Source organism: Panthera tigris, chromosome E1, assembly GCF_018350195.1.
Source record: "Panthera tigris isolate Pti1 chromosome E1, P.tigris_Pti1_mat1.1, whole genome shotgun sequence".
NCBI lineage: Eukaryota > Metazoa > Chordata > Mammalia > Carnivora > Felidae > Panthera > Panthera tigris.
Genome location: NC_056673.1, coordinates 12,600,313 through 12,623,273, shown reverse-complemented (window position 1 = coordinate 12,623,273; position 22,961 = coordinate 12,600,313). Strand labels below are relative to the sequence as shown.

Sequence of the window (22,961 nt, the reverse complement as noted above, 5' to 3'; positions counted from 1 at the left end):
AGGTCCTGGGTGGTCCGGTGCCTGGGAGGGTAGTGGTGTCTGGGTGAAATGAAGGCCGCAGGAGGGCTTGGGGACCCAAGGCCTGGATCAGATCCCAGCTCATATAACCTCCCTTGAAAGTCCCTTAATGTCCCTGGACTGATTTCCTCTAAAGCAGGTAAACCCGGCACCTTAGAGACCTCAAACTTCAAGTTCGTGAGCTCTCATTAAACACTCATCACCCCACCCCCCACGCCGTTCTACCTTTTAAAAAGCAGATTCTGAGTTGGGCTCATCTCATCCTTGGGAGGCAGGTCAGACCTGGTGTTGCTACAACCTCGAGCCTCGGGCTCCTTCCACGTGCACCGGCCCCACCTCGTGGGCTTGTATATGCAGCATGTGTGCAAGGCATCTGCTAATTAAAGGTCCTCTTTCTCCTTCTCGTTCTTTCCGACAAGTGTGAGAGCTAGCAACGATTATGGACACCCCTTCTTTAGAGACCAGGAGGCTGAGGCCACAGGAGAAAAGGAATTCAATATAGGTCACCAAGCAAAGGAGTGGCCTGGGGTCTGCCCGAGGGTCACAGCCAGGACAGGGGGTATCTCAAGGCTCCTGAGCTTCAGTGCTACGAAGTTTGAACAATAAATATTTATCAAGCGCTGACTGGGGCCCCATACCTGTCTGTGGGAACTAGCACTCGGGGGGGCTGGGGGAGGCCATCGCTCCCTGGCCTCAACTGGCTTAGATTCAGGTACTGCGGTGCCAAGGAGGGCTCCAGGGTTAGGAGAGGATGAGCTCCAACCCCGCCCCCAGATTAAGCCGTAACCACCCTCAGCTCTCCCTGTCTCCAGGTTCAACCCCAGGGAACAATAACCTCCAAGAAGCCTTCATGACCTGCCCCCAACACCTCCCAACCTCCTGTCCTTCATCAGCGCATACGTCACCACTACCCAGGCTTCCTACCTTGTGGTCTGGAATCATCATCTGAATCCTACAGAATGAAGGTCCCCTGGGGTCCTTCACTGATGCAGAAGAGTTCTCCGGCCACGGAACTAGTTTGGGCAAAGGAAAGAATTCTCTCCCTGTGGGCCCTCTGCTAGAAAGCCACTGAAATCCCAGAGACTGAGCCCTCCTACAGATAAAATTCTCCCTTCCCCAGAATGGGCCTTGCTGGCCTTCCTGCTCCCCCTTCTGGCCGCACTTGTCTCTGCCCTCTGTCCCGCATCGGCCCAGCCTCCCTAGGGGGGACACCACTCCAGGTCCTCCCTGTCACCTCACGGCGCCAGGCTGCAGTAGGGGTTTCTCTCCCCTACGGTGGTGAGAACCGGGGCTGCTGTCCAGCTGGGGCTCCTCTGCGCCCGAGTCCCAGGAAAGAGCTAGTTTCCCTGCAGTCGGCACACGCGTGCATGTGGACGCGCTCCTCAAATCTCTGCAGGAGGAACGCAAAGCGGGGAGGTGTGGGCCCAGGGAGGACAAAGCGGTGGCCCAAGGTCACGTGGCTGGGGAAGTGTGACAACCGGTCCGAGTGGGTGGTGTGCCCCCGGGGGTCCATGTGGGACAGGGTGTGCGGTCACAGGAGAATGAGGGTCTATGTGCCAGTTGGAAGAGCCCGCTGGGGGCTGCGAGCAGGTTGTGTTCTGTCCTCTCTCCCAGAGCTCCTACCGTGACCCACCCACCCCCGCCCCCAAGGCCCCTGGGGAGCCCCGTCGCCCCAGGACACAGGGGGCTGAGGGAGCATCGGAATGCCAGGCAGGGATTTTCAAACACATATCTCCACACGGTGGCACTCAAAGAGATCAAAATGCATTTAATGTGGTCTAGTCTCGTGGCCTATGTCTTTAGATACTGCTATGTATTGAAAATAACATGAAAATTCTCCAGTTTCACCATTTAAAATAGATTTGACATTCTATGACCTCACGCAGGGCAGACACCCCTGTGCAGGGGCCTCCTTCCCATCAGGCCCCCGCTCCCGCCCCCGCCCCCGGCCCCCACCGGGACCCTCAGCAGGCGGGGACGGGGCGGCACAGCACCAGCAGGGCACGGGGGGGCGGCCAGCATGTTCCTAGCAGCACGCACGAGCGTGCACAGACACACCATTTCCACTGACATCCGTGTGCACACACCCCTGGGACCTGCACATGCTCACACGTGCCCATACACGCTGCCCCCAGCAGGCAGGCGCCAGCCCTGCTCACAGAGCCTGGCCCAGCTGCCACGCAAATGCTCCACACGTGCATACGTGTTCACTGGGACAAATGCACACACGCATAGGCCATCCTTGGATGCCATGTACTCACGCACACACGAAGACACTGCCTCGGAGCCTCCGGCACGCACATTCCACACATTCCCCTGCGGACACAATCAGGGCAGGGGGTCAGCAGGACTACTGCGTTCAGCTGTGTGCCCACGTCCGGAGCCAGCATCCGTCCTGAGCGGTGCGTCCCCAGCCTTCCAGCCTGGCTAACAGTTAAACCAATGCCCACGTATGGAACGCACACCCACAACCACGCCTACGGGTAAACGCACACACGAGTCTCTGCGTGTATCTGCGTACACACGCGTACACATCCCGCATGGATACCATCAGCCCGGATTCACACACGTATGGAGATCGCCGTGCGCACACACCTGTACGACGCTCCCATGACGGGGTGAATCCGCACACCCGGGCACTCAGGCAAAGCTATGACTGCACACATCCGCTTGAACAGAGATGAGATGGGATGATTGTCCACGTCAGTTCCCCCACTCGGGGCTCACACACTCACGCTCCTGAGCACACTGCCAGCACGGCCCCTTTCCCACACAAGCGGCTCGGTGTCTCAGGCGGGAGGGCGTCAGGGGCCACATTCTGGGCCAACTGCAACCCCCACACCTCCTAGTTCAGGCTGTCGAGAAACCCCTTGGAGATCTCAGTGCCGGGGAAGGCAAGGGAGGGACTGGATTGGTACGCGCACCTGCACGGCACACAGACCACACACACGGGCACAAACGCTCCCCACTCACCTGTGCTCAGCACACACACCACGCAGGGCATGTGGCACACTCAGAGGACTGACGTGCTCACCACACGCCACACACACGTGCACAAACATCGGTGCACACGCACACGCACACACGCGGCACACACTCCCAGGGACCACGTAATCCTTGCTCTGCACACACACGGCTCCTCCCATCCACCCTCCCGTTTCAAGTGCACTAAAGAGGGAGACTATTTTGGTCTTTAGCACAAGCAATAAATAAATAAATAAATACAGGGGAGGAAAAAAAGAGGGCAGAAGAGTTTGAAAACGCAGCATCTGCCTTTGGCAAGAGATGAAAGGCAGATCAGGGCTGCTCTCCCGCAGGGTCTGGGGCTGAACCATCCGGTGTGGGCCCGGGAGGGGGACAGGCCTGAGAGGAGGCGCACCAAGCCGAGGTGGCTAGGGCCTGAGGGCACCCAGAGTCCCTGGCCCCTGCTCCGGAGGGTGGGAGCGGAAGCTGGACACACCGGCCCGGGGAAAGATCTCCAGCTGCTGGGCACGGCAGAATGCAGGCTCCTATGCCAGCCCCAAGTGACCAGGACCACCTCGTCCCTCCCTGGCTCCCTGACAACCTGGGCGGGGGTGGGCAGGTAAGCCCTCCCACATCAACTCCACCCTCGCACCCCAGGGCTCAAATGGAGAAAGCCAGCTCTGGAAGCCAGGCCCTGGGCTGAGAAGGAGCTGAGGTCCCTCCAGCAGATCCTGAGAGGAAAGAGCTGCCTCCGCGGCCTGAATCATCCCAGCCAGAAATGAGGGTGGGGCCTGAGGCTAGGGCAGGACGCTGGGAGTCAGGCATACCCGAGGGCACGGGCCCAGGGTGTCTATGGGTGGGAACTGACAGCTCGTGCACAGACCCTCCATGGCCCTCTGACTGCAGGCCAGGTCTCCGGCTTCCCTGAGGGCCGGAGAAGGAGAGAAAAGGCAAGGGCCCCCAGCCCAGGCCCCCGGCCTCTCCCTGCCTCCCAGGACCCACCCACTCACTGGGTGACCTTGCACCCTACCTGTTTCCCCACTTGGGCCAGAGTCCTTGGTGCCTGGCTGTCTCGGGGGATGCGGATTGGAGTGGCCTAGACAGGCAGGCTGGGGAGACACACATGGGCTTTCTAATTAAGGACTTCCTTCCAGGCCTGGTTATTTGGGAGGACAACATTCTCAGCTGTCCTGGAAAGGGCCCCAGCTCCATCTTGTGCCATCTGTGTCCTCCACCAAGAGCAAGCCCACACTGGGCAGCTCCTGGTCCAGGGGCCTGCTCTGGGCCAACAGAGCCCAGCGCCCCAAACCCCTTCCTGACGAGGGTGCCTGGTTGCATGTGCCACCCCCAGTCACCTCTGCTGACGATGCCACACCTTTTCTAAGATGATTCCTCTGCCGTTCAGCAGCAGAGTACAGCCCGTGCTGCCCCAGGTGTGCAGAGAGCACCAGGACGGCCCAGCCTCTGCAGACAGGCTGGTGGGGACTTCACGGTGGAGTCAGGGGCGGCTGGGAGGAGGGGCGAGTCCGATAAGAACAGAAACAACCGGAGCTGGCCCACCCGGGTCTCTAAGGCACGACTCACTGGGGTCCCGTGGGAACGGGGCTGATCTGCTTCCTTGTAGTCTGGGAACCCGGCCTCCCTTCCCACGGGGCCATCTCCTCCAACGTTTTCCGAGTATCCCTCACTGTGGAAGGGGTGGGGGCTACTGGGCACAAAAGGAGAGAAAAGTAAAACAGGAAAATCTGGCGGGTGGGGGGAGAGCGGACCCTCCACGGCAGGCAGATCCCATATCCAGCCCTGAGACGCACCTCTAAGGTACAAAAGTCAAACTCAAAAAGCTCAAACTGGTTTTTTCCCAGCCCCTACCCCCACCTCTACCGGAAAGCTTTTATTACGATCATTCACATGGTCTTGGTTTCCTATCGCAAACGTCATCTAATGCGCCCGTGAGCATGAAGAACCACGGGTGAGCACCGCGCGCGCCCTTGCGGATGCGCCGCCCGGCACACGCCCGCCTTCGCAGAGGAGAGGCCTGTTCGGCCTCAGGGAACCTCGTGGAGCCTCCATCTGACTGCTTCCATCTCAGCAGATAGTGGGATTCTAACTGTCCTTTCTTATAACCCCCACAAAGTAAATTGTTTTCAATCACGTGTTGTTATTTTTTTTTTTTTTGTAAACAGTCTTACTCAAGCTAAGGTTGAGAAAGCCAAAACTGGTGTTTCTCCCCAAGTTAAAAACCAGCGAGGCGCACTGCAGCCTGCCAGCCTTCGCCCACAGAGGCTGGGTGGCTGTGGAGCCGTTTCCAGGCAGGCTGCAGTTCTAGCCTCAGGCAGAAGCCCCCGGCTCCTGGCCTGGACCCCGAGAGGCCACCTCCCTGTCCCTGCACCTGCTCTGGCCCCTGAGGCCAGGGGCAGCCCACTGGCCGCCCACTCTCCCGCCAACCTTGCCAGGCCACTGTGAAGAAACATAAAACATCTAAAACGCTACTGAGTCTGCAACCGGGGCACCTGGCCCGTTCTGCTCAAACCCGGGGCCCTTGCGGGACACCGGGCCTCTCCCTGGCGGGGCGGATGCTGCACGTTGGCCGATGGCGGCTCAGATCTCTGACTCCCGTCTGTAGGGCCGCTGCTCGAGGCCGCCGCCGCCGCCACCGGCCTGGGGTCTATCAAAGTCATGCCGGGCCTGGGGGCTGCGGCCATCCTGGTCTCCGTCTGCCTCGTCCTCCTCATCACGGCTCAGAAAGGCCAGCTCGTTCTCATAACAGAAGGAGTTGGCACTGGGAAGCAGGAATTTGTTCTCCACCAGGTCCTTGGCGCTGCAGCGGGGTGTGGAGGGCACCTCGTAGGTCTTGTGGAAGTGGGAGTAGTCGATCTTGTACTGGTTCTTCTCCTCAAAGAGGACAGGCTCAAAGCGGTGGCCCCACAGGATCTCGTTGGCCAGGTAGGAGCTGCGGGCCTGCGTGGTCATGGCCGTGGCCTCCACCATGCCCTCCAGGATGACCACGATCTCGAAGTCATCTGTCTCCAGGTCCTGCCGGCTGATGCCAAACAGCGGGCTGGCCTCGTCGATCTCATGCAGGATGGTGATGGGTGACACGAGGAAGATGCGGTCGAGGCCCTTGTCAAAGCCGACATCGATGTCGATCTGGTCCAGCGGGATGTACTCGCCCTCCTCGGTGACCCTCGGCTTGATGAGCTGGGCCCGCACGTGGGCCTCCACGATGTGGCTCTTACGCAGGTTGCCCACGCGCCACATGAGGCAGAGCTTGCCGTCACGCAGGGCCACCACGGCGTTGTGACTGAACAGCAGCGTCTGTGCCCGCTTCTTGGGCCGAGCCATCTTGGCCATGATGGCGCCGATCATGAAGGAGTCGATGATGCAGCCCACGATGGACTGCGCCACCACCATGAAGACGGCCACGGGGCACTCCTCCGTCACACAGCGCAGCCCGTAGCCGATGGTGGTCTGCGTCTCGATGGAGAAGAGGAAGGCCGCCATGAAGCCGTGGACCTGCATCACGCAGGGCGTGCGGCCGCGGCCCTCTGCCGGCTCCAGGTCGCCGTGGGCCACGGCGATGACCCAGAAGATGACACCGAACAGCAGCCAGGAGGCGAGGAAGGCCAGCGAGAAGATGAGCAGCATGTAGCGCCAGCGGATGTCCACGCACGTGGTGAACATGTCGGCCAGGTAGCGCTGCGACTTCTCATCCATGTTGGCGAACTCAATGTTGCACTGGCCGTTCTTCTTGACGAAGCGGTTTCGGCACCTGCGCCGCGTGTGCACCTTGCCGTTGCCGAAGCCGTTGGCGCCCGACATGGTGACCAGGTGCAGCCCGTCCTCCTCTGACGACACGATACTGTAGGGGTTGGCCCTGCCGGCCGAGGTCATCCCGGGGGTGGGGGGGCCCTGGCTCGCCCCCAGGCCGGCTCCGGGTGGGGCGTCTCCTGTAATGGAGAAGACGGCATGGCTGGCGGAGCGGGCCACTCCGGCCCGAGCTTCCGCCCCCACCCAGCCCTCGGACGTGGCGGGCGGACACTTTCGCCCTAACTCACCCATCACCGGACTCTCCATTTCCCCTCCTAAGCCGGCTCCTTATCCTCCCTCTCGGCTTGGGAAAGTGACACTCCGTCCTCCCAGCAGCTCGGGTCAAAAACCTTGCATTCATCCTCAACTCGTCTTGGTCCCACCCCAAAGGCTCTGACTTCAAAATCTATCTGGGATCCTGCCTCTTCTCCCGCCTCCGTGGCCCGAGTCCCCATCATCACCCACCCGGACCAGTACGGCGGCCACCTCGCCAACCCCGATGCTCCTGCCCCGACCCCAGTCCAGAGGCAGCCGCGGCGGGGGCGCCTGTCCGTCCTCCGCTCAAAGCCAGAGTCCCTGCTGGCACTTGCAAGGCCTGCGTGAGCGGAGCCCGGGACCCCTCGGAACCCACCTCCCGCCTCTGCCTCGCTCACTCGGCTACAGCCCACCGCCTCCACGCTGTTCCTCAAGCCCGTCCTGGACGTTCCTCCCAGACACCCTCCTGACACCTCACCTCCTTCGGTCCTTGGCTTCAATGCCACAGGAGCATCTCCAGAGGTCTTCCTGCACCCTCGGGAGACCGCACCACCTCACCCAGGTCCTCACTGTAACCCCAAAGCACCGACCGGTGACCTGATAATGGTGGTAATGACAGCAATGACAGGCACGGGGTTGGCTCGGCTGCCGTTCCCACTACGAGATCCCCGGCCACCGGAACACGGGGGGTGTGCTGTTTCGTTCGCCGCTGTCTCATGCCCAGGGTCTGGGACACAGCCTGGCCCCGAGGACACCCTCCTGATGCTCACGGGCTCTGCCCCAGGGCACCCACTCCCAACACCCCTTCTCCACGCCCTCTGAGTCCCCAGCGGTAGCTAGGAGGGGGTCCACGAGTTCAGTGCCCAGGGAGGTCCCTGACTGACCCCGGCCTGGGGGCCTTCCCTATCCCTGCCTTTCTCAGCTCCAAATGACAGCACTCAGGGAGCGCTCAGAAGCATCACTGTCCTGGGCCCACGCAGGGGAGCACGTGGTTGACTTGCCACAGACACGCACACATACACTCACGCACACCAACAAGTCTCAGGGCGTGCCCCGCTGCACAGCACCCGTGGCCGGACAAACACTGCTCTCATGGCGGGTAGCACGCATTCAGCCCCCGGACACACAGGCTGGCGGCCGCCCCTCCCCCAGTGCCCCGTTGGCTCCGGGCTGGCCTGTTGGTGCCAGGCTGAGGCATCTGCGGGCCGGAGGCCACGGTGCCGCCCGGCCCTGCGGGCACTGAGGCCATCTGGCCATTAGCATCGGGGCTGCAAGTGCTCAGGCCCCCAGCCTGGCTCAGCGGGGCTGGGCTGGAAGGAGGGGGAGAACCCTGGCCGGCCGGCCTGGCTGAGGCACTGAGGAGTCAGGTGTATTCCTCCCCACTCACCCCTGATCCCCTCCCCTGGTCACGCTAGGTCAGTGCTAGACAAGGCTGGGAGCCCTCGAATGCCCAGAAGACAATGAGGCCCCAGATAAGAAGGCCCCCACGGTAGCCGGGCCAGAAGCAGAGAGGCAGGTGGCTGGGCACCCACCAGAGACCGGGAAACAGGAAGTGACACAGCCAGGGGGAGGCGACACTGGCATTCAGCCCGGGTCTGTGTGACCAGGGGCAGCCAGAGCCTCCGGGGGAGCGTGACATCTGACCTCTGCTTCAAACCCCTGGGAGACAGGTGCGGGAGAAGCTCACATGACCACCCAGGCGGCAAACCCGTCCCAGGGTGTGTCTCAGCTGCCAGGTGCTTCTGGATCCCCGGGGCTGTGGCACATGTGTGACACTCTCGTTTCTCATTGCCTCAAACCGCAGAGAAAGCAGGCCAGACTCATCAGCATTTGCTGGTCTTAGGTCATCCTCTCAGAAACCCAAGAAGGTGGCTACTAGCATTACTTCTCCTCTGACTGGAGATTCAGAGAGGTGAAGCGACTTCTCCACAGCCACACAGCCACAAGGCAGGAGAGGTGAAATTCAAACCACTCTGTCTAACGCAAGGTCTCATGCCATGGGGGACTCTAGGCTCCACGGGGGCCTCTTCTCGCACTTCCCTCCTCCCCCCCACAGCTACTCCAGCTGACCACCTCACCATGGGTCTGAGGAGCCGAGGCCTGAGGCTGTAATGGTGGATGCTGCTTCCGCCCAGCCCGGGAGGCAGGGAGCCGGCGATTGTGGGGACCCCGGAGACTGCGCCGAGAAGATGGCTCAGCCCCGGGTCCCTGGACCCTCCAGGCGGAGGTGGCCAGGCTCGGGGTACTTAGATGCCGGCGGGAGGCCACCGGATCGCAGGGGGCAGGTTTATGTGGCCTGGAGGCCTGGAGGGATGTCCAGCGGGTCATGGCTGCTCCAACTGGGGCTCTGAGCGGCTCGAGGCCTGCAAGGGACAGAATCGGAAGAATCAAAGGCCGGAGAGCCCAGCCTGGCGCGCTGCTCCCACCAGCCAGGCAGCCTCGCACCTGGCCAGCAGCGCCCAGACAGGGAAGGCTGCTGCAGTGACTCCTGGTGTCTGTGCCCGGGCTGGGCACTTGGGACCCACCGAGTGTGTCACACAGGCTGGGGAACCCCTCTTCTGTCGGCTTTCCTCCTAAAACCACACAGAGAAAATCAACAAGGTCACGTTCACACCCTGCTCCCCTGTTTCTCAGGTAGAAACTGAGACTATGAGCAAAGTCACCCAGAAAGTAAGGATCAGAGAGAGTTAGAGCTGCAGGCATCAGTCCGGTCCTCAGCTTCCCATGGCCCCCCTCTGCTGGGTGTATATGCCTGCCGGTACATGCACGTGTGTGTGTGTGTGTGTGTGTGTGTGTGTGTGTGATTCTAGGGGTGTGGGGAGCCCCTCCCAGGCTCTTGGTGAATACAGCACCGCAAAGAAAGACCCAGAAGAGGACCCATGAGTAGAAAACCCAGCACCACAAACTTGCCAAACATCCCAAGGACACTCCACACAGACAAACACAGGTGTGGCAAGAAGGTTACGCAGCTCTATGGTCTTTAAAGACTTGATTTAAGAAATGTGGGACAATATCCTCAACCAAGGATACGCAGGCCTGTTTGGCTCTTGCTCAATGGATGCATGTGGCTAGATCAGATCAGAAATGGAATTAGATTTGTTTTGCTGGAAGAGGCCTTAGCAAGTAAAGAGGCCGGCTCCCCATTTCCCAGATTCAAGAGCTAAGGCTGAGACTCGTCCCGGGTCACAAAGCCACTCGTGGGTTTGGAGGAGACAGTAAAGACAACAGTTGGGACCGCTGTGGGCAGATGCCCAGGTTGGCCAGTGGGGATCCCAGGCGTTGCCCGGAGGGGAGCAGGAGAGAGGCAAGGGCTGTGCTACCTGAGCGAGCCAAGGTGACTTCAACACCGCAGGCAGGGAGCGAGGCAAGTCCAGCAGGCAGAGAAGGAGCAGTGGGCAGCACAGACCCAGACACCTCTGAGAGACGGGGAAGCTGTCCCAGCCCCGTTGTCTCTTGAGCCCACTTCCTCGCCGGGCACAGCGTCTGCAGACTCAAGACTCCTGGCCCCCAGTGTGTTCAGAAGGCGACAGGGCCCGGCCTGGGAGCTTTCAGAGAGGCAGCTGCCACATGACCCAAAGGTGGGGCCCAAAAGTCACCGGGAGGTGCCTCCGGATGCAGCAGGACACCCCATGCCCAGTCCCCTGAGGCTCTGGGCACCTCAGGTTTCGGTGACATCCGGGAGGGGAAGAGGACGAGGCCTGGGCCCACATTCTCAGATATTGAGAAAGCGTTAACTAACTACAACAGCCAGTGGAGGGAGCCCAGAGTGGGAGGGGCTCAAGGTCCTGCCTCTCGGGCTTTCAGCTGGCCAGAGCACCTTCCGAGGTGGGAGCACACTGATCAATGCATCCTGAGTACTCACTACATGCCAGGGCGGGTTCTAAGAGCTCAAATTATCTCGCTTAATCCCTCCACAACGTTGCAACTATTATCCCCATTTTCCAGATGAAGAAACGGAAGCTCAGAAAGACTAAATCACTCGCCCAGGGTCACACCGCCTTTAAGCAGCAAGTTCCCAGTCTACAGGGTTAGGAGAGAAGCCAACACCCCATCCTACCAGGCCCTGAGGCCAGACTCCAGGCATGACACTGAATTCCTGTCTCAGTTCTCAAGGCCTTTGTCACGCCGTGTGCTGAGAAGACATACAAATCCCAAATCTCGGCACCAAAAGCAGAGGTAAGCCCCGCACCAGCACCCCTGACCCATGGCCACTCAGCCCTTGCTTGGACCATCCAGGGATGGGGCACTCATTACCTCATGACCAAAGCCTACAATTAAGAAATCCTTGGAGATCACTTGGTTCAGGGAAAGCCAGTGTGTGGCCTACACGCAACTGGCACCCCCTCCTCTACCCCATACCCATGGCAGACATCACTAATCCATCAGAGAACTATTTCTCACGTGTCCTGGCACAGCCCCAGAATCTTTCTCAATCTAGTAACTATCCATCAGGCTTAGAAAGAGGGTTTGAATGGGGTGCCTGGGTGGCTCAGTCGGTTGAGCGTCCGACTTTGGCTCAGGTCATGATCTCATGGTTCGTGAGTTCGAGCCCCGTGTCAGGCTCTGTGCTGACGGCTCGGAGCCTGGACCCTGCTTCGGATTCTGTGTCTCCCTCTCTCTCTGCCCCTCCTCCACCCATGCTCTCTATCAAAAGATGAATAAATGTTAAAAAAAAATAAAGAGGGTTTGAAGAATCCAATCTCTCATTTGTAGGCTCCAAGAGGGGCTCCCCTGCTCAGTCACGCAGGAAGTGAGAGGCAGGGCCGGGCCTGGAGGGTGCACCCCAGCCAGGCAGAGCACCTCAGCAGCGAAACGCACCCAGGGCTGGGAGTGCACAGGCAGGGGGCGGGGCACTGATGGCAGGGGGTCGGGGGCACCGTGGAGCAAGAGGGAGAACATGCTGGCACACTCAGGGGCCAGGGAGGAGGCCGAGGTCACCTTGGAGGGGGCCAAGAGTTTGCATGGAGGGGAGATGGAGGGTTGGGGGCACCATTTCCATTCTCACAACGGGGAAGAAGAAGACAGTGTCCTTTGACCTTTCCAGGCCAAACTCCCTTCCCCTCCGCCAAAGCACAGACAGCCGTTGCCCCCACTGCACACCATGGCCCGCAAACATTCAGGGTCAACACAGTGCAGGTGTTCTGTGGCAAGCCCATGCCAGGCCCAAGGAGAGAAACAGTGATGACACCCCAGTATGATGTTGGAGATGACTGGTGCCCCGTCCATCCCCCGGGCCTCACCACTGCAGGGCCCACCTGCTCGATTTCCAACTGCTAATGCTAGTCTTTTTGCCGGAGAGCTCTCTCTGACCACAGGCACGCGCTCTGCTCACGCACCGGGCAGGCTAGGGAACTAATGCCCCCAGGGCAGCCTTCCTTGAGGGGCAGCTCCCTGCCCCTGACAAGCCTCCTCTGGTGCCAGCTCTCTGTTGCCTCCCCAGACCCGAGCCTCCCCTCCTGGATGCTCCACAGGACCATGTGGCCAACTATGGCTCCCCCTCTTCTCCCAAACCTCCTCCCTCCTCCTGTGCCCTTCCCCCCTCCTCCCCCTCCTCCTTGCTTTTCTCGCCCATCCTCCCCTCCCCCACATCCACTCCTGCCCCTCCTCCCCCTCCTCTTCATCCTCCTCATCCTCTTCCTCTTTACTTCCTTCTCCCTCCTTCCCTCCCCCTCCTCCTGACCCTCCTGACCCTCCCCCTCTCCCCCTTCCTCCTTACCTCCTCCTCACCATCCCCCTCCTCCTGTCCCTCCTCATAGGGTCATTTGGTAACCTGACCACTTCCCCAATTGCCTGGCCTCCTCTCTCTCCTTCAGCCCCTATATCCACTGCCTCACCAGGTCCTGTGTAGTTTTCCCTCCTGAATTCTCAAAGTTGTCCACCATTTCCTCACCCACATCTTCCTTCCGGTCCAGGCCACTCCTGTTTGGACACACCAACAAGCATCTAATGGCTTGTGCTGTGGCAACCTTCCCCCCCATGTGGTCGGACCCCCAGATCACAGCTAAAGTGAATGTTTAAAATCCTCCCATCTGTCAGGGATCAGCTAAAGGCCCTCACTTCCAGGGAGCACTTGTGGATTCTCTGGCCCCGGGCTTCTCCTCTTGTGGCCAGAAGCTACCTTCTTCGTTGTGTGAGTTGCCCTTCCCCAGGCCCCATCTCTGACCAACCTCAGAGGTCCGGAGAGGATGGTGCAGGCCTGGCACAGAGGGGACACCCAGGAAACGCCCACTGACCAAACAAAAGGATGAGGGGATAGGCAGCAGGTAGCAGACGGATAAGGAACTGGATGGATCAATTAATGAGGTGACAGATACATGCACAGGTGGGTAGTCGAGCACAAGCATCAATAAATGGGACGGATGGACGGATGGACAGACAGACGGATGGATGGGTGGTAACCAGAAAGATGGATGGGTTAGGTGGATAGGAAATGATTCAGTGGGTTGGGTGGATGGATTAGTGGGTCGATGAAGAGACGGATGGATGGATGGATGATGGATGGATGGATGGATAGATTTGTGGGCAGGCAGATAAACAGACAGATGAATGACTAGATGGATGAATGGGTGGATGGAAAAACAGATGGGATTCTGGGTGCATGGATGAATGGATGGGATGGTGGGTGAATGATTGGGAAATGGGTGAATATATGGATGGAAAGATGGCTGGATGGGCTGGGTAGGTGAGTGGATAGGTAGATGGAAAGAAAGCAAATGGGTGGAAGGATGTGTGGAGCTGGTGGATGGATAATGGGTTAATGAGAGGTCAAACAAGTGGTTGGATAGGGGAGTAAACAGATAAACAAGACAGACGAGTATTTGGTTGAGTGGATGACTAGATGGATAGATGCACACTGCTGACCTTAATCTTACCTCTTGAATCCTATCTTCTAAGTAACGGTGCTGAGGGGGCAAGTGGCTGTCTTCAAGTCTGTGTTAGCAGCAGTTGCCATTTCCCAGGCACCAGCTGGAGAGGAATCAGTTGCTAGAAGACCCTAAAGTTAATAGGACAAAGCCAAGTTACTGTCGGTGGTTCTGCTCTCCTCACAAGTGCTCAAAAGTCTGAAATTTCTACATGAACCCACATTTCTGCTGCTTCTCTTGGGGCCCCACAGGAGGTGGAAGAGGCCTCCAGCCCACACCTCTGTTACCTCACACCTTCGCAGAATGCGAGTCTATCTATAAAACCTTTCGGAACCAAATAAGGGCAGAACAAAATGGGTCCCCAGAGAAAATAACAACTGATAATTATAGAGGGCCTACCACATGCCAGACACTGTGGTAGGTGTTTTATAGAGATCAGCTCATGTAATCCTCACAACTACCCCACAAGGTTGAAACCATTGCTGTTCTCATTCCAGAGATGTAGCTAATGTGGTAATTTTCCTAAGTTCACAGAGGAACTCAGATCCCTAACCTATGCTCCTAGCCACCACCTACAGAGCCTTCCCAGTGCCAACCACAGGATTCAAGTGTAGATGGGTAGAAGGACGGATGGAGGGATGGATGGATGGATGGATGATGAATAAATGGATGAATTATGGATATGTAGCTGGGTGTGTGAGTGGATGGATGGATAGATGGATGGATTATGGATGGGTAGATGGGTATGTGAATGGATGGATGGATGGATGGATGGATGGATGGATAGCTGGATGAATGGATAGTTGGATGGATGGATAGCTGTATGTATGTATGTATGTATGTATGGATGGATGGATAGATGGATGGATTATGGATGGGTAGATGGGTATGTGAATGGATGGATGGATGGATGGATAGCTGGATGAATGGATAGTTGGATGGATGGATAGCTGTATGTATGTATGTATGTATGGATGGATGGATGGATAAATGGATGGATTATGGATGGGTAGATGGATATGTGGATGAATGGATGGATGGATGGATGGTGGATGAATGGGTGGGTGGATTATGGGTGAGTGAGTGGGTGTATGGATGGGTGAGTAGGTAGATTATGAAGGGGTGGATGGGTGTATGGGTGGATTATGGATGGATGGATAATTAGATGAATGGCTAGTTAGATGGAGGGATAGTTGGATTGATGGATGAATGGGTGGGTGGGTGGGTGATGGATAGATGGATGAATGGGTGGGTGGGTGGGTGATGGATAGATGGATGAATGGGTGGGGAGATGAGCAGGTGAATGAATGCCTGGATGGATGAAGTGGTTGGGTGAGTGGGACAGATGAACAGACAGATGAGTGGATGGGTGGATAAATGGCTACATGGATGGGTACACATCAGTAACTTGTCAGAGACTTGTATTAGGCATACACATATACTACGTGGTCCCAGCATTCCATAAGCCTCAATTTTCTCACTGTCAAAGGAGGCCCCTGCTTTTCTTTCCGGCATGCCGTGTGGATCGGGGGAGAGTGTGGTGGGAAGGGGCTCTGTGAATTTCCAGAGGCAAACTGACTTGAGAGGCCCTTCTCACCTTTCCCCACCTCCCAGCCACTGAGCCCGTGGAGCCCCACCCTTTCGCGGCTGAGGCTGGCTGCAGTCCACTGTCACACTGGCTTTTCTGGCTGGGATTAAGGGAACTGTGGGTGAGTCACCCCCACATCATAAGCCTCCTGGGGCAGGTGACAGCAGTGGGTTTAGAGGCTCACAGGCTTGGGTTCAAGTCGCAGCTCTGCCCATCACAAGCTGTGTGACCTTGGGTGACTCACTTCCCCCTTCTGGGCCTCTGCTCACTCCATAAAGGAATGTCTTGCTCGTCCCTCTTCACCTTCCAGGCTTTCACCTCAAGATTTCCAGTCCTCAGCACCCTGCTTTCTTGTCCCTCATCATTCCCTGAGCAGCTGCCATGGGTCTGCAGGGTGCCTCCCTTAGCCCTTACACTCTAAAAACTGATGGGGAAATTGAGGCTCAGGGAGAGTCCATCACAGGCCGTATCACACAGCTGGGAGACTCCATGGCAAGGACTTGTGTCCAAGTCCCTGATCTTATGTCCTTCCCCTTGAATGGGCCTACACTTTGTCTGGCCCTGAGTGCTCAGCTCTTGGCTTCAGTTATTCCAAGCTTCACAGCCCCACCTTGAGGGAGAGATAGTTCTCCCAGCTGGACAGACTGGGAAATTGGGGCTGGGAGAGGCTAAGTCACTTGCTCCGGGGTCACCTGGAGCTGGAACTCTGAAAGAGGAGGTGTCACAGGGCAATGGGAGCCAAAGAAGTTTAGGGAGAAGGGTGTGAGACAGCCTGCCGCGCCCCGTTTCCTGTTGGTCACTTGGCCTGCCCCAGGCTCTCTCAACCTTGTTCCTGGTGCCCTAGTTCCTGGAAGGGGCTTTCTTCAGACCCACAAAGCCAGACACATTTTTTCTCACAAATGGGCAAAATTAGCTCCATTCTAAGGGTAACTGAGGCTCAGAGCAGAGAAGTGACTCGCCCAAGGTCAGAAAGCCACTGAATGAGAGGCGGCTTGGAGACAAGAACCCAGGTCTCTGGACACCCTGTCCAGTGGTCCCCCTGCCACCCTGTGGTGGCCACAGCAGCCCATGATGTGAACTCAAAACTTCTGAAGTCCTCCAAATGCTTCTGCTGGTCACGGTCACAGTCCTAGACGGGACAGGTTGGGTGGGGGGGCATGGCTTGCACATAACCCTAGAGTGGTCCGAGCCCACACAGGCCAGACCAGCCCTCAGTCTCCCAGCAAGTGAAGGCAGCGCCTGGATGGACACTGAGGCTTCCCTACTCCTCCCCGTCAGTGCCAACCTGTCAGCCAACACTGGGCTGACATCGCCAGGGACGTGGGGCAAGGCACTTCCCCTTCCTGAGGCCCAGCTTCCTCCTCCACAAAATGGGCTGATGACGCCTGCCCAGCGGATGTGCCTTGCAATTCAGTGTGGTGAGGGAGGTATGCTCTGGGCACAGGGCCTGGGACAGCAGGGCTCTGGGAGGAGGCAGCTGTCACCAACGTGCACAACAGTCCTCCCGGGCGGGGTGCGGCCGAGGGGGCCGGTGATCCCCGATTCCCTAATTCAAGCCTGGCTGACCCCAGCTCATGAAGGGCCCTTTCTGGGCCTCAGCCTCCTCATTTGCAAAACAGGTAGACCCCGCCTATCTCAGGAGACTGTCGAGGGAGTAAACTGAGGCCCTGTCCCGGTGCAGACCCACGACAAGTGCCGAGTCCCTTCCGTGTTCTCCGAGAGCGGGTTTCCGGCTCTGACCGGCACCGGCAGCTGACAGCAGAAGTGGGGACTCCCCACAGGACTGAAAGGTGGCATATGTATCCCTGACCCTCCCACACAGCCCCGCGTGATCCTCTCCGAGTGCATCCCAACAGGCAACAAAGCAGGAGAGCCATGACCTGGCACAGACAGAATCCTGGCTGCCTCCTTCCCCTGTGCCTGGACAGTGCTGGCTGGCACGCAACCCTCAGGCCCCTCGTGTTCCACAGCCCGTGACAGGGGCTGGACACATCGATCCCAGGGACAGGCTGCGCCAAGTGGCCAGGAGAAGCGGACATCTGCCTTCTGAGCCCCAAGGTGAAGCCAGGGCAGGAGGTTCTGGCCCCCAGGATGGACGGCGGGTCATGCCAGACACTGGGGAATGTTTCTGAGGGTATTTTTATCTTGAGAACATCCTTCTACGGGGGGCGGGGCCAGGAGGGAGACAGGGTGTCCTTGGCCCCAGGCCCCTGGGAGCAGCAGAGGACAGAGGCCCCTGGGAACCCTCCACTCGAGTGGCCATTACAGACACTGTGCTGTCCCCAAGCTTCACTGAGTCCCAGGAGCAGATGACACCTAGAGGGTCTTGGGGGTTTCACGGGCTTGCTGCTCCGCTCCGATTCACTGTGCGACATGGGGCAGGTCTCTGTCCCTCTCTGGGGCTCCCTCTTGCAGTCAACCTTTCCTGAGGGCCTGCTCCTGCCGGGCTCAGCTGGGCACCAGTGACTTGGATGGACCAGCAAATAAATGCCTGTCTGCATGGGGCACCCTGCCAAGCAAGGGAGATAGTGAGTTTACCAGCAATCACAACAAGGCTGGATCAGAGCCACGGTCAGAGCCCTCGGAGCCCAGGGGAGATGTCTAACCCGGTCAGGGTGCAGGGGGACTTCCTGGAGGGAGCAGCAGGAGGAAGCCCAGCCCAAGACTGACCGCAGTGCAGTGAGGGGCGCTGACAGCCTCACGAATCAGGGTGCCCACCTGGCTCTGCTCCTCACACACCGAGCCTTGGGCAAGGCTCTCCCCACCTCGGAGCCTCCCTGTTCCTATCCCAGGGGCTGGCCTTTCCAAGCCCAACATTCCAGGATCCTAAGGGATCTGGGGCTGAGGAGGGTGTAGAGCGACAGGCGGGGACATACTTTATCACTCTAATAACAGAGAAGTGCCTGCATGCACAGGTGCTGGGGCCAAGGCATTACATTAACAGATGGAGAAACCAAGAACCTGAGAGGCGCCAGATAACATATTAAGGAGCTTGGACTTGATCCTAAGGGCTATGAGATGTCAGAAGGAAATCTGAAAGTATGAGCTCTGGGGCAATATGACCTGGGTTCAAGTCCCATCTCTGTCCCTTCCTCTGTGTCCTTAGGCAAGTCATATCATCTCTCTGAGCCCATCTTCTCATCTGTAAAACGGGATTAATAATGCTATCTATCTCGTGGGGTTTCAGCAAGTTAATACATGGAGGTTGCCTAGCTGGAAATTTCCTGGTCTCCCACCCGTTCCCATCATCATATATCTGAGGCCCTGATTCACTCTAGAAGGGGGGCATAGGCCCCTGGAGGGCCTGGACTGGACCTGACTCCAAGTAGGAAGGAATGAACAGATGGGAAGAGTGGGAAGGAACTCCAGCAAGAGGAATACAGTGAGCAAAGGCACCATGGCCTCTATATTTCTTACAGCTGTAATGCTTCAAGCTTCAACTTAATTGGAGTCTCAGACATTTCCTAAGCATCCAGCATGTGCACAGGAGAGCAAAGACCTGAAATAAAGTTACAAGAAACAACCTGGGACAAGGAAGACCATGAAAGAAAAGATAGGAAAATTTACCAACATAAAAATATTTATGATGTTGTTGATCACAATCCATCATAAGCAAAAAAGGTAAATGAAAATGTTATAGAAAGGACTGGAGTGCTTAAATATATAAAGAGTTCTTATGAATCAACAACAGAAAAAGACAGAGTAGAAATGAACCCAGTGCTAGAGCTGGGCTCCCCACTGAGTATCATGTGATCCCCAGCAAGTGATGACTCAGGAATGTCCACACCTCAGAGCCCAGCATGAGATGGCCCCTGACAGTGGAATGCCTTGCTCTGCCTTCTAGAACTCAGTGCATTCTTCAGGCTCAAAGGATGCCTCCTCCATAAAGCCTTCCAAGATTTCCCTGGGTCCCCTGTTACTCCTTGCTGAGTCCCCACAACATGTCGCGGGCCCCTTGAACTGAGTGCCTGGCTTCAGCTGAGTGCCTGGCATTGCATCAGAGAATGTTCCAGGTGGAATAGCACGAGCATTTTTGACAGAGGAATAAATAAGGCAGAGAAAGGATCATGGCCATGTCCAAGGTTACCAGACTGTGAGCTGAGTCTATCACCTAGGTATCCTGCCTCTGGTCCCTCTGTGCTCCAGCCACCTCCTCCCTAGTGAGTCCTCCAGACCTGCCTTGCCCCCATCGGGGAAAAGGCCCCCTCTTGGAAGCTGCATTTCTTCATATCAGGCTGGGCCCAATGTGGGGCCTGTCCGGGACAAGGCAGGGCAGGATCAGGGCCTGAACCCCTGGCCTCAGTCCCCCAGTGACCCCGATGCTCTGCAGGGGGAAACACAGGGATGGTTGTTTTCTTAGCTTCCCTTTTTTTTTGTCCTCATTTGGCAAATTTGTTTTTATTTGGAGAACAGAAAATGCACTGGGAGAGCCTGCCAGACCTCTCTGAGGGGCCCTGGGTTCCTTCTGGCACGGACAGGAGGCTGAGCTCTAAGATCAGGAGTCCATGAAAATAGAGGGGGCTTTCTAGAAGGCTCATCACTCCACCCCAGGACTCCTCTTTATAGTTCAGGTCTGGGGGCACCGCCAAGGGCTTGGGCCTTCACTTCCTCGCCAGAATCACACTTAATACTCACTAACTCACTCAACAGGTATCTACTGAGACTACAACGTACAGATACAGTGCTTGGGGCCAACATTCAAGTGGAGCAAGACGGACAATGAACATGTTAGAGGGGAAAAAAAAAAGAAGCAATTCCAGAGGCAACGTGGGCACTGTTCCAGAGGCCTTTCAGAAAACTGTCATATTTGACTTGAGACCTACGGGAGAAAATGTGGGAACAGTGTTCCTGGAAGTAGGAACAGCAAGAACGAAGACCCTGAGGCCAGAAGGTTGCTCCATGTGTTTAAGGAACTGGAGGGAGGGCAGCAGGGCTGGAGCTGCGTACGCCAGGAAGAGGAGGGGAGGTGAGAGGGGACAGAAACAGCTCAGAGATAGGACTTGGCTGGGGACACACCGCCAGCTGGGTAGATGGGAGCACCTGAGCTGCTTCTTGCTCATCTGCCAGTGGCAGTAATAACCCAGGTCCCAAAAATGGTGCTCCGAGGAAATGCTTCCCACCGCCTTGCCTTGCCACATGCCAGACCCTCTGCCCAAGGCCCTTTCTTCCTTTTTCTCCCTCAAACTCTTATGCATCCTTCCAAGCCCCTACCGCTTGTGCTTCACTCTTTGACCAGACCATGCTGGGTGGCACTTACCTATCCCTCCAAGTTTTCCCTACCAGGCCAGGGGCCCCCTAAGGCCAGGGCCTGGGTCTGACTGCCCTGAGCACGGTCCAGGTTCTAGAAGAGGCTAAGGAGGGCAATGGAGACTAAGCCTCAGAAGGCCCCTCATGATTCTGCCACTGTGACCCAGGAGTACCCTCGAGGCATGCACTGCAAAGCAGCGGGCACGGCTGCCGTCCATCCCAAGACCACTTCAGTCTCAACTTGCCATGGGACCTTGCTCTCTCTGGGCCTCAGTTTCCCCATCTGTCAAATGAGAAGCTCTTCTGGGTTTGTTCATGTTGCCTCAGGGAGAAGTCTGTGGCCCGGGGAAGGGGAGTCTCCCACCTCCTTCCCCTATTAACGGCTCACAGCAGAGCAGCCCTGCAGGGTGCAGGGGCAAGGCTGTCATCGTCAGAGTCCCCTCTGAGCTCTGGGCAAGCCCACGGAGCAGGAAATGTCAGCTTTCTGCCAGGTCAGCAGGGAGGGGTCCAGGCCGAGCCTCAGGGTGTTGGAGGGTCCTCCCCCCCCTAATAAGACCCTGCTGGGAAACATCCCAGTGCCTGCCTACCCAGAACAGCCATGTAGGTGGCACTGAGGGTGCAGCTAAACTTTTCTCCCTGCCATGGCCTGTGTTGGTCCCCAAACCCTCACGAGGGCTGCTCAAGGACACCAAAGCAAGGGAGCCTGAGTGAGGGGAGAGGGGTGCAGGGAGGTCCGGAGGACCACGTGGGACAGAGGCAGGGCTGTGTGGTCCCTGCCACTCAGTAGCATGTTCCAGGGGGTCCTACCCTGGGGGCCCAAAATGGAATCCAGGGCTCTCTGAACTTGATGGGAAAAACACCCGAACTTCCCCTTTTCTCTCTGTAAAATGTACCATCCCCTCTGTGACAAATGGAGGCAGCAGAGCCCAGCAGCCTGGCGCTCAGTACGGCTGGTCCCGGGGCCTGTTCTAGGTGCTGCCAGCAAAGGCATTCTGAAGCAACAGCGTGCTAATTACCGTATCACACATTCTAAAATAACATTTTGATAAACAGTTCACGTTTCTGGTTTCCTCTGTGGTCCTATGTGGGTTCTCTCACGCGTTCAAGAACATTATCCTGAGCAAGTGCACATCAAAGGCATTCACAGCCAGGCAGGTCGGGACTGGGGCATCATCGTGAAATGGTGGAGTCACCCGGGCCGTCTCGTTCATTCGTTCATTCATTCATTCACGCGTTCACTCATCCATCCATCATCCATCCGTCCATCTGTCCATCCCACAAGCATGTCTTCATCGAGCACCAACTCCATCTCTGGAATTGGTGTAGTGGGAACAGGGTGAAAAGCCCGTGCCCCTTGGTGTTTCTAACAGGTAGGGGAAGAGACAGACACTTCAGAAGGAAGTGAATGAATGGAGAAGACTCACACTGCACCGGAGGCTGTACGACCACGGGGGGAGGTGCGGTCCGGCTGCCTGGGGGGAAGCCAGGGCTTGCAAGAGGACACAGGGCTCAAGCAGGGAGGGCAAACGCGCAGGCCAAAGGCAAGAAGGAGTTGCTATCTGAAGGAAGAGAGTTGGCAAGAGGGAGGCGGGCAAGATGAGGTCCGAGTGGGCATGGGCGGGGCCTCGGCCTGTGACCCACCTGTGATGCCCCCTGGCCTGGTCCCAAAGTCACTCAGGAGTCCTGGGGCCCAGGCCAGGAACATGAGCCTGAGGAATTCTCTGGAACACAGGGATGAGTATTGACAGCACTGTCTTCCAGGCATTGCTTCGTCTAGTCCTGGGTGAGGGAGAGGATCTTCTTGGCCCAATGTCACAATGAGCTGAAGCTCAGGGTGGGAAGGGACCCACAGCCAGAGGGCAGTGATCCTGTGACCTCACAGCTGTCTCACCCCGACTCCCCCCACCGCACACGCTTCTCCAACCCCAGCAAACCGGAACCGCGCACCAACCGTGCACCAGGCACACCCAACACCGTGACATATGCTGCTTCAGTTCACAGCATCGTTCCTCTTGATAAAGGCCAGAGACGGGCTCAGAGAGGGTGAGCACCTTGCCCAGAGCCACACAGCTGGTCCACAGCAGAGGGGATGGGAATCCAAGACTTCCAGGGCCATGGGAAGAGAGACCGTGGACATGACTATGCCAGCCTGGCCCTAATGTCTCCAGGAGAACACAGTCTCTCCAGATGTCTCAGGACCACCTCCTGCAGTGAGCCTC

General features: G+C 57.6%; 1 protein-coding gene across 11 annotated transcripts in view; it reads right to left on the bottom strand.

The window, feature by feature from the left end:
- Positions 1 to 1,766: 1,766 nt before the first annotated feature.
- KCNJ12 (potassium inwardly rectifying channel subfamily J member 12) overlaps positions 1,767 to 22,961 on the bottom strand; it is a 44,635-nt gene continuing 23,440 nt past the window's right edge. The window contains exons 1-4 of one of the 11 annotated variants that reach the window (XM_042966100.1): positions 10,365 to 11,533; positions 9,570 to 9,617; positions 9,123 to 9,407; positions 1,767 to 6,929 (exon numbers count right to left, since the gene is read on the bottom strand). In XM_042966100.1, the coding sequence (XP_042822034.1) occupies positions 5,581 to 6,929; positions 9,123 to 9,372 (1,599 nt within the window). In that variant the 5' untranslated portion in view covers positions 9,373 to 9,407; positions 9,570 to 9,617; positions 10,365 to 11,533 and the 3' untranslated portion in view covers positions 1,767 to 5,580. Of the gene's footprint in view, positions 11,534 to 13,916; positions 14,039 to 22,961 lie in introns of those variants that run through there. The other 10 variants (XM_042966099.1, XM_042966097.1, XM_042966096.1 and 7 more) reach the window with 10 other exon arrangements.